Raw genomic sequence first — 12,223 nt, forward strand, 5'->3', positions numbered from 1 at the left:
AAGATTCGACGAATACAAAAATATCAAAATCTAAGAAAGAACTTTTCATATATACTGTGGAACATTTAGTCCGAAGTCCAGATATATTTTGAAAATAAAGTTTTAATAACTTATTACTAGCGATGGAGTTAGCTGCAGAAGTAGTTCTTCTAAAAGTGGCTAAATTTTCTTGTCTGTAGGCTCGTCCCTTTGAAAAAATTTAAAAGGACGGACCTTAACATCAGCAGGCCAAACCGACGGTTTGAGAATTTGATCATATAATGATGGTGAAACCCCTAGCTTAAAATTAATTTTTTTTAAACTATGGATATCAGTATCCTTTTTTACAAGTTTGAAACATAAGATAAGATTTCTATCAATGTTAGAATTCTTAGCAACATAGGTGATAATATTGTCCTCAGTAACAGATGGTTTAAAGGACGCTAGATGTAACCACTTATTCGTAGCTACTACATCTAACTCGGTTGTCGCATTAAGACCAAAAACGACATTCCGAGATCTTTTACTATTTAAACGCCTACGCCCTTGGATAGTTGTCCACGTATTTTGATTATTTGTACTATCATGTAGTATTGGAACAGAGCTTATATTAACTTCCTCAGTCGACATGTGTGAAGCAGCAGCATCAGCAAAGAGAATGGGCGCAGTCGACGTGTTGATGTTAGCAGCGGCAGCAGTAGCAAAGCTGATAGAAGCAGTGGGAGCAGAAGTCGGCGTTGTTATGCTAGGTGATGATCTTCTCAGAGGCTCTGCCGGTATTTTAGCCTCTCTTGACATAGCAGCAGCAGCTTGAGTATTCGAGCGGTTCGAAACAATAGGAGCAGCAGTAGCATTGCCCGAACTCAAGGTGGGAGAAGAATGAGGAAGATGGGAAGTGACGACAGATGAAAAAAGAGCGGAATCCGTTGTATGCGACGATGGCAGGCGAGTAGCTGCACTAAGTTTTTTTGTGCGTATGTTATCATTACTTGATTTGTCTAATGATGATTTAACAATGCTATGTAGGTCTTTGACCTCCGCAGAGAGAAGCGCAATCGCTTCATCTTTTTTGATGAGACTTTGTTGTAAAACGATAACAGCTTCAAACAAAGTATCCATTTTTTTCTGCAGGTTTAAGTTATCACCATGCAAGGTGGATAGCAAATTTAAAAAGCGGGAATTCTCAGCACGAAGGGAATCAATCGAAACACACATAGATTCCAAAGAAAAGTCCTGTTTTTTGCTGTCATCAGATGTAGTTGCAGTAGGCTTCACAATAGTAGGCGATTTTGTACTCAAAGAAGTTGGCTTAGCGGTGGTCGCAAATTCTACTGGATGCACATTCTCCACAGCAGCAGATGGGGGAGGTGAGCGGATTGAATTCCGACGAGCAGTAGTGCAGAGTTTACAGAAAAAATTCTTATTTTCACTAAGCATGAACTCCAAGTCTGATGGAAGTATGTCAACACACACGGTGTGGAAGAAATTATTGCACTTCGCACATTGAACTTTTGGTTGCGCGCGGTCAACCTTATTACCACACACACACGGCATTATTCAACTTTTTGGATTAAACGAATTAGAAAGAGTCACTGTCTCGGAAGATGCAAATTAATTATAATAAACTTTTATTTACACTGTCTTAAATGGTTGTTTAATAGCATTTGCATTATTACAATTATAGCAAAATAAATTGCTATGTGGTATTAAAAGCAAATGCAAAATAAGGTAGCCATTGGTCCCATTCGTGATTTTCTACGAAGTGTAACAGAAATTCATTTAGGACTCTGTGACTCCTTTCAACTGTTATTGTCTGATGGTGATAGGGTGCTGAAAAGGTCTGCTTTATATTTAGTATTTCGCATATATTTTTGATTAATTCATTTGCAAACTCTGTACCTCGATCAGATTTTAATGTTTTAAAAAGTCCGTATTTTAGTATTACCTGTTCTACTAGTGTCTTTGCGATAGAAATTGATTCTTTAGTTTTCATTGGGAATAAGATTACGTATTTTGTCAGTTCGCATTGTACCGTTAAAATATATCGGAAACCATTTGATATAATCAATGGTCCTGCTGTATCTATGCTTAAATTTTCAAAGCTTGTGCTAGGTGTGTCCGTTATTGTCACTTTTTCTTTTATGTACTTTGTCTGTTTGTTTCGAGTACATTCTTTACAACTGTTTATATATCGTTTTATCATTTTTCTCATGTTCTTCCATATGTATTTTTGTTTTAATTTTAAGATAGTTTTTCTTATACCCAGATGTCCTCCTAGTGCTGAGTTGTGATACTCAAAGATTAAATTTTTTATAATTTCTTCGTCATTAATTTGTTTTGGGGCTTTATATAAAATTATTCTTAAGGGTCTTAAATTTTGTTCTAATCTTTCAGCTTGCAACTTGTTGAATGCTTTCTTAAAATTTTCAATATTCATTTCTCTTAATAAATTATCTTTTTCTAGCGCTAGCTTTTCTATATTTCTTTTAGTCACTATTGATGATAGTTTCGCCATGATTGAAACGTATTTCAGAGGCTCCTCACTATATCAGACTATTATATCCCCTTTTTTATTTATCAGTATTTCGGATCCTTTCATTTTTTCTTCGTATACGAATTTTAATCTTTTTATATTTCTTATATCGGCTGTGGACGTACAATCCCAAATGTGAAGTTGGCCTGACTTCGAATGAGAGTTGTAGTTCTCCTTGTCTACCCTGGTGTTATTTTTGGCAGACATTCCCCTTGTTATTACAAACATTTTATTATTGTCATCACAATTCGTTGGTATCATTTTTTTTAGTATGTCTGAGTCTATCTTTATTCGTGATAATGCATCGGCATTTGTGTTCATTTTGCCTTGCTTGTAGACTATTTCGAAATCATAGTCTGACAAATCAAGTCTAATCCTAATCTAAGTCTAATCTACACTTTTTTTATTTTCATTAAGGTGCACGAATATTCAATTTTATGTTTATTTAACTGAATGCAAAAAGTCACATTTGTTCTTATGCCGGTTTTGTGCTTAAATATTTGTCAATGATAAAAATTGTAAATTAAATGTTAATATATTTAAATGCATTAGCGAAAAATCTCTATTCAACAATATTTATCATAGCATGTGTGAACAATTTGGTGCGCGTCGTTAATAATATTGAGAATTATTTCACTTTAATTAGCCGCCTAATCACATAAAAATAGTTAATTGTTACCTAATAACAACTTCATACTTTTAATTACATTATTTTATGCATTAATCAGCAAATAATCAGTCATAAACAAAATTGGGATATTCACAATCCAAAATATATATATATGTATATGTAGTTATATATATTATTTATTTTTATTTTATTTTATTTAGAAAGAGTAACAACTAATTAATAATTATTACACTTATAATATTACAGCGCTGGCTACCAGGGCCTTCGGCTTATTGCTAAAAGGAAAAAATAGTCTAATAGGATTTAAAAATATTTAAAGTTATTGGCAAATGCGTGACTGATGGTACTCATGTTCATTCGTACTAACATGTGTGTGTAACATATATACGCTCATCGTATGTACGATATGTCCAACAAGGATTGTTTACATACATATATTAAAAGTAATATGATATATACAAGAAAAAATAATGGTTAAGTAGGTATCTTACACAGATAAATCAATTTATAAATGATGTTAATACTATCGATATCGCGAAGCTTTAGGTATTGTTAAAAATGGAGGTTCTTATTTGTTTGAGTCCAGCACATTCGTCCAGAAGGTGAAGAACGGTGTTGTCGGTAGAGCCGCAAAAGGAGCAGGTTTGTTTTGTGGAGCCTTTTAAAAGGTGTGCATGTGTGGTGAATGTGTGTCCAATTTTAAGGCGAACAAATATTTTGAGTTTGCCGCATGATACATTAGATGGATATATCGGAGTTTCCCCATTAGGGTTGTAATTTTTGTAGCAGTGATGATAGCTACACCAATCGCTAGCGAAACATTTCTGAATATATTTTTTTACGAGCTTCTTAATGTCTTTATCGATGAAGTGTTCGGATAGATGTAACGGTTGTCTGGAAGCTTCTTTGGCAAGTTCGTCAGCTTTCTCGTTCCCGCGAATACCGGCGTGACCTGGTATCCACATAATTTTTATGGTATCCTTATGCTTTAGAAGTATTTTGCGAATCTTTTCAATTAGTGGGGTGTTGTTGATGTGGTTAGCAAGGGCTTCGAATGTGGATTTGCTATCACTACATATCAGATATTTATTTCCACTACTGGAGGCAAACCGTACCGCTTCAAATATTGCAGCTGCTTCAGCTGTAAATATCGAGCAATATGTTGGCATTGCAGCGGCCGAAATCAAACCACCAAGCTCGTTTGTCACTGCAAACGTAGTGCTGGTGTCAGACTTCGATCCGTCTGTAAAAATAAACTCCCAGTTACCTCTAAGAGGTTCAACAAATTTGTTATAGAGTTGTTTGTATTTGTTGGGGCTGGTAGAGGATTTTGGATATTTTAATAAAGTGGTGATGAAGCTAGATCTACGATCCAACCACTGCGGATGCGTTTCGATTGCTGAGAGCGTTGGTACAGAAACAATGTCGAGGTTCTTGACTAAGTTTTAAATGCGCGATATTGCTGATGGTGACTTGGACTTGTCTTTTTGAAGCCATTCTGATTCAACGTATGAAAATAGCAACTTGTTTCTGCGGTGAAGTATTTTTGGGATTAGCATCATTGAGTTGCTCATTGTTCTTTGCGAAATAGCTGGCAGTCCTGCTTCGGCTAATATTACCTTTATTGGAGACGTGGGGAAAGCGCGGATACTTCTCCTGGCCGCAGCATGGTATGGTGTTTGAAGGCGTTTGATATGTCTTCTGGCGCAGTGTCCGTATATTGCGAGTCCGAAATCGATTTTAGAAAGTATTATGGCTTTTGTTATATTGACAAGAGTTCTTATGTGTACTAGACAATGTTTAGATGAGAGGTATTTTACAATATTAAGTCTAGAGAATAAGCTTAGTCTAACATATTCACAATGATCTTTGAACGTATATCTCTTATCAAATATAATGCCTAATATTTTTAAACTATTAGTATGGGGGATTGGGGAGTTAAAAAGGGAAAGGGTAGGGAAGACGCATTTATGTTTCCTGCAGATATGGAAAGATGTGCTTTTGTTAACAGACAGATTAGCTCCGGATATTTTTGACCAAGTGTTTAAGTCCTCCAAGATATTAGAGAACGCGGTTTTAATTATAGATAGGTCTTTGATTTTCGAAAAAATAAGGACGTCATCGGCATAAACGAAATATTCAATTTGGGTATATGACGAAATAATCCGGCTAATTACGTTGAACGCGATTGTAAACAGGATAACTGATAACGGCGACCCTTGAGGGATACCATTGAAAAGGGGAACAATTTTTGATTTCTGATTATTTGCACGAACAAAAAATTTGCGATTGCAGAGGAAGGATATTACGACATTGAATATTTTTTCACCAACTTTCCAACGTTTAAGTTCTTGTAATACGCAATGCGCTCCAATTCTGTCATATGCCTTTTCAAAGTCTACTATAAACTAAGTATTGAGACGTGATTTTTAGACGATAGGGCTTTAGTAATGAAATGATCAAATAATAGAAGAGGATCTATTACGCTTACACCTTTCCGAAAAGCAAACTGATGTGGGTTTATGAGATCATTCTGTTCGGCAAACCACACAAGTCGCCGAGAGATTATCTTTTCTAGTACTTTTGACATGCAAGGTAATAGCGAAATTGGTCTATAATTTGAAATCAGAGAATTGGGTCTGTTCGGTTTTGGAATAGGTATAATCCCAGCAGTTTTCCATGCCTGTGGGTATAAACCTCGGTCTAAAATCAGATTATATAATCTTACAAGCCTTGATTTCACAGCGAAGGGAATATTTCGTAAAATAGGATACGATATTTTGTCTGCACCTGGTGTTTTGCCTTTCATTGAAGAAATAGTACTGTCAAATTCAAATAATGTGACAGGAGCATCAGCGCATGAAGCAGAGGGTGTAGGAGAGAGATTTCGATAGTTTTCGTTTTTGGTGTTTGCATTTAACGTATTAAAATCTGGACTAAAATTTGATGAGTGGGAGTAGTCTGACCATGTGCCTGCAAATTTATCGGCTATAATTTGGGGATCGTAGATCGGGCCTTCTGGGGAATGAATGAAGGCGATGTGGTTTCGTTGGAGCGACGATGTAAATGTTTTTATATCAGCCCATACTTTTTTTGGACTAGAGGACGGAGTGATTTCCGACGTAAGTTTTTCAAGAGATTGTCGTTTTGAGGATTTAAGTTCTCGCCTGAAAAGAGCATTGGCTTTTTTGTAATTTACATAATTTTCGTCAGTTCTGTTCCGTTGTATTGACACCATAAGTTTTTCTTTGTATTTCTAAGTATTGATAAAAGCTGTGACCAATAAGGTAATTTGGTAGAGAACTTTTTTGTGTTTGTTTGTGGTATGGAAAGGTGAGCAGCTGATCGGATTATCGATTTGATGGTAGATGCCTCTTCATTGATGTTCGTTGAGAATGGCTTATTTCTAGACAGATATAATAAAGAGTTGCAGAATTTTGGCCAATCTGCTTTTTCTGTTATGAATTTGGCAACAGGTTTGACTTGGTAGGAAAAGGGGATTGCAAGAGAGGAAATGATAGGGAAGTGGTCACTATTGTGCAAGTCATCCAGGTCCCTCTTTTGTTGGCCGAAGCGGAGCCCCAAAGGGGGCTCCACGCGTTAAAGTCTCCTAATAATATGATTGGAATTGAAAAAGGGTCTAGAATGTTGTTTAGATCCCTGTTATTAAAATCTTGATTTGGAGGAATGTAGCACGTAATTATTGTTACTTTAAAACCAATGTCGACTTCAAAAGCTTACGATTGGATGTTGGAGTTGATAGGTATTTGCTTATGGATAACTGATTTTTTTACAAATACGGCAATGCCTTGTTTACTGTAAGTATTTTGTGAGCTGTTATGGAAATAACTCACATAATTATTAGGGGGATAAGCTGATTTACTGGCTGGAATATGTGTCTCTTGTAGTGCTATTATTTCGGGAGTAAATTCTTTAATTATATTAATAAATTTAAATCTGGATAATTGTTAAAAAGGCCATTAAGATTCCACTGTAGTATTCTCATGTTTCATTATCATTCATTGCTACTGTATTACTAGTATCAGTATCAGAATTCGTGGGTGGGAAAGCAGCAGAGGAGTTGAGGTAGGAATTAAGTTGAGGTATTAAGTCTGCTGAGAGATAATTTATTTGAGAGATGAAATCGTAAGAGAGAGTATTGGTTATTGTTGGAGTATCGACTGATTCGGCTATGTGTGAATTGTTGGAGTATGGTGTGTTATGGCTGTTGTCTGCGTTTTCTTTGCTTACATTGTTTCGTTTATCAGTAATGCAGAGAACGTTAATGAAATATATTTAACGTTCTCTGAGTAATGTTATTTGTGGTGGGTTTTGTTGTTTGTATATTTTGTTCGCTGGTGTTGTTTTGATTGTTTTTGCTTAGTGACTTTTTTGCTACTTCAGAAAAAGTAGTGGAGTTTTCATCAATTTTTTTTGGAATTTGTTTTCTCTGTATTTGGATAGCTTCACGCATGGAGCACTTATTGTCGGTTTTAATGGTAATGATTTGCTTCATTTGAATGTATTTAGGACATGATTTACTTGATGCGGAATGATTTCCAGAGCAATTCGCATATAAAGAGCGAGTACAAGGGGATGGGTTATGAGGAGGGAGAGAGCAATTATCACATACAGGGGTCTTATTACATATTTTCACTGTGTGTCCGAGAAGTTGACAGTTTTTGCATCTCATTGGGTTGGGGTAGTACGGTCGCACTTTCGTAGTGTACCATGTCACTTCGATTTTATCAGGCAGATGGTAAAGATCGAATGTTAGCAGTAAAACTCCGCTTGGAAAAGGCTTTCCATCAACATATTTTGGGAACTTGTATACAGATGTGACACCCTGTACTTTCAAATTTTCAATAATTTCACTTTCCTGGATGTCATTCAAACACAGAGCGTAAATTGTGCCTTTGGATGAGTTCAAATTATTATGGAGGGCACTTGGCAGACGCCATAAAGGTATTTAGTAGAGATAAATTTTTGTGCGACACTACTATTCTTTACTAGTAAAAGAAGGTTTCCGTCTCTTAACTCAGCTATATTTAAAATATCATTGCTTACGTTCTTCAAAGCCTTGTGAACAGCAAAGCATGAATATTTGCTGAGCGGCTTATTAGAGTCTACAGCACTTGCCACTAGATATTTAGGATTATCTTTTTTTAACACTGGTAATGTGGGAAAAACGTCTTTTGTAATATTTAAATGTTTTTTTCGTTTGCGATCTGGGCTTGCCGATAATAAGGCAAACCTATTATCCCCTAAAGGGGGCCCCCGGGGGACATGATTGTTTTTGTTTATTTATTAGCTATCGTATTTGCAATCAGCACACGTAATAAAAAATTACAACAAAAGCTTCTGTGAGGTGGATACCAAAAGGAAAATAATGGAAAACACACCGAAAACACACCAAACTAGCCAGAAAGACAACCGAACACGGCGGAGATCAGTCGATGACTGTGTAGTTATATAAAGTACAATGTATGCTGTGTGATAGTTAGTTTTTCAATTTTATTGGAAGAAGTGGCATTTTTTTTTATTTTAAATTACTTTAGCTTTTTGTTACTGTTGTTTTGAACTTCGCATGTAGCGCACTGCGCATTTATACAGCCTTGTAGACTCTGACGGACTTCACGTCGTTGAGGGTGAGAGTAGTCACTAGCTCGGAGTTAGTGAATTCACGAATAATGGTCGATGGTTTGTCACCCTTCTGTTCTTGCACCAATTTGGTGCCATCCAGAGTGAAGACGCTCTTCACTTTGTGACCATCAAGTGTCTCTTCATCGAATTCCTCGCCCAGCTTGAAGTTGACCGTAGTTGTCTTGAAGGTTGAGGTAGTGGTGAAAGAGTAATTATCACCATCCTTCTTCAGTTCAACGGTGGGGCTGACACTGTTACGTAGAACCATATCGACACCCAATTCCTTCATGTATTCGTCGAAGTTTTCACTCTTTTCTAATTTGTATTTCTTTCCTTCCCAGACAGCCATTTTTATTAATGATTTATTTAGCGTTTACTTTAAAATTGAAAACTCGAAAAAAAATGGAGCACACACGCGATACTAGACACTTGATGACCTGGCAGGATCGCCATGTAAAGTGTTTTACTTCAGGGAAGAGCTTTCGAGCAAACTTGCCGACTAAAGATTCCTTTTAGAAGTCTTTATTATCCTGGAAGAGCTTTAGAGCAAACCTGCCGACTAAAGATTCCTTTTCAAATAAAAGATTTTTATTCAGTTAGGGCAAATGACTGCCTTCCAACTATCAGGTTGAGACTGAGCTGCCTTCTGATAGAATGGCTTTATTTTATACTTTCTTTTTGCCTTGTCATCAATAAAATATATATAATTACAATCAAACATTGTTACAAGTAAAAATCAATAACAAAATTGTAAACACTTAAAAATACTATACAATGAAATTTTGCTTAGGTTGACTTAAATTTTGTTTAGGTTAACTTACTTCACAGTAAGCTATGGCTTTGCTTTGGAGTGGGGTATCATATGACAAAAAATGTATTTGGTGTGTGCCATGTGTTTACTTATGTTTCGGGTTTCAAAAAAAAAGGAAAAGAATTTATGTCATTGAAATTAAAGAGTAGAGTAAATTGAAATGAAAAGAATTATGTAATTAAAGTAGAGTAAATTGAAATGAAAAGAATCATGTCATTAAAGTAGAGTAAATTGAAATGAAAAGAATTATGTCATTAAAATTGAAGAGTAGAGTGAATTGAAATGGTTTACATAATTTGAGTTTGAGTATACAAAATATATATAAGACGGTTTATGTCTTATTTGCTGGGAATATTGTTCCTTAATAAATTAAACGAGTTGCTTTGTTCTAAAACAAGATTTTTATTTTAATATGCAATAAAATTAAATACAATATTAACTTACCTAAAACACGAAACTACATTTAAAGCATTTTACTCGAACTTTCCCTTTTAACCTTGCAGCTTAAATGACTTGTTAAAACTCATGATTTGTTAAAAATGTGATATAATGTAATGTAATGTAATATATTGTAATATAATGTAATGTATTGTAATATAATGTAATGTAATGTAGTGTATTGTAATATAATGTAATGTATTGTAATATAATGTAATAAAATATAATAAGAAATATAATTTCTTTACATCTTCGAGAAGAAGAGAGCTTTAACCAAGCTTTCTTCTTTACAGAAGTATTCACTTATTACTAAAGTTTAATAGGTACAGGGAAATGGATTTGATACAATATTATACAGTTTAAGCATAAATACATTTTGTCTTTAGTAAAAATTAGATCTATTTGAAAATTGGTATGAGTTTTGTGATGTGAAAAAGATTAGATTCTGTTTTTTTATAACCTGTATTAATTTTATAAATTGAGTTTGATAGTTTTTCTACAATTTCAAATGGACCAATCTTTAGCTCATCTAATTTGTTTCTGTTTAATTTATTCCCATTCTCAACATATACCATATCTCCTATATTGAAATTTAGTTGTATTCTATTTCTGTCAAATATTTGTTTATTGTAGTTATGTGATTTAATTGAATTGCTTAATGCTAATTTTCTATCTTTGACCCATTCTACATCTGATTTATCTTTTTTAAGTTCACTTGGCAAAATTGAGACATCTGTACCATCCAATAGGTATTTTGGTGCAAAACCAGTAACTGTATGTATTGTGTTATTATATTGGTGTATACAATTATGAGCAATTGTCGTCCAAGCTTTTTTTTACCACTATTTTCATTTATCTTACATCTGATTTTGTTAACAATTGTTTGATTAAGTCTCTCATTTAGTCCGTTAGAAAAAGGGGCATTTACTGCGGTGAAGACTAATGGTATTGATTTTTCATTTAAAAATTGTTTAAATTCTTTTGAATTTATCCCAGGGTATTGATCAGCAAGAAGCATTCCAATTGAATATGATTCTATTACGTTGTTAATTAATTTAATAAAATCATTCGCGTTTTGTGTTTTTGATGTAATTATGTAGGCGTATCGTGTAAAGTGATCTACTAATAGATGTAGATATTTCTTTGTTGATCGTATGCCTCCAAAACCACCGATCGTATCAATTGAGGCTATTTGAAATGGTTTTGTCGCCGGTCCTAAGTGTGACATAAGACCATATTTTTGTTGTCCTCTCGATTTATTTTTTATGCATATCTCGCAATTTTTGCACTGATTTTTAATGTTTAATGTTAAATTTTTTGCCGTATTTACTGAACCTATTTTGTTTTGCATTTGTTTTACACCTATATGGCACATGGTTTTGTGTACATCATTGATTATTTTTTTACTAAGTTCTTCTGATAAAATAATTGTATCTCTTTTTTTAATCTTTTTATAGTAAACATTCTGCTTTGAAATCAATTTGTCTTTTTTGTATTGGATTTGTTTATTATTTCTTTGATCTATAATAATATCATTTAATGTTATCAGGTTTACAATTTTTAATTGTTCATGTGTGTCTTCATTTGCTTCTAACACAGGATTCCTACTCAAACAGTCTGCTTCTATATTTGTTCTACCCGGTGAGTATTTAATTTTAAAATCATACTGTGATAGATAATATGTAAGGTCTCCTAATTCATCATCCGTTCTAGATTTAATATTTAAATTTTCCAATGGTTTGTGATCTGAATATACCGTAAAAGACTTTCCTATTAACCAGTATTGCCAATATCTTATTGCTTCCTTAATGGCCAGACATTCTAAATATATTGCTTTTTTTTCTTTTGAACTCGATTTAGTTTTTTGGAGAAATAAGCTACCGGTTTTTCTTTTCCATTTAACTGTGTTTGCTTTAACTCCAATTCCCTCAATAGATGCGTCCGTATAAATGTTTATTGGTAAATTTTGATCAAATATTTCCAAGATTGATTGTGAGCATAACAATATTTTTATTTCCTCAAATGATTTTTGACAACTTTCAGACCAAATAAATTTTTGATCTTTTCGAAGTAAATTATGGAGTGGTTCTAATATTTTGGTACTATTCGGTATATATTCGTGATAAAAGTTAATTTTCCCTAAAAATTGTCTTATATTCTTTTGATTTTTCGGTATTGGAAAATTTTT

At 34.1% G+C, this 12,223-nt stretch overlaps 1 protein-coding gene across 1 annotated transcript; it reads right to left on the bottom strand.

Moving 5' to 3' along the window:
* Positions 1–8,682: 8,682 nt before the first annotated feature.
* LOC129251239 (probable fatty acid-binding protein) lies at positions 8,683–9,206 on the bottom strand. The gene has a single exon (XM_054890591.1). It carries the CDS (start codon positions 9,133–9,135, stop codon positions 8,749–8,751), a length of 387 nt encoding a protein of 128 aa, XP_054746566.1. The 5' UTR covers positions 9,136–9,206; the 3' UTR covers positions 8,683–8,748.
* Between the last annotated feature and the right edge of the window lie 3,017 nt (positions 9,207–12,223).

Source organism: Anastrepha obliqua, unplaced genomic scaffold (assembly GCF_027943255.1).
Source record: "Anastrepha obliqua isolate idAnaObli1 unplaced genomic scaffold, idAnaObli1_1.0 ptg000009l, whole genome shotgun sequence".
In the NCBI taxonomy this organism is placed as follows: domain Eukaryota; kingdom Metazoa; phylum Arthropoda; class Insecta; order Diptera; family Tephritidae; genus Anastrepha; species Anastrepha obliqua.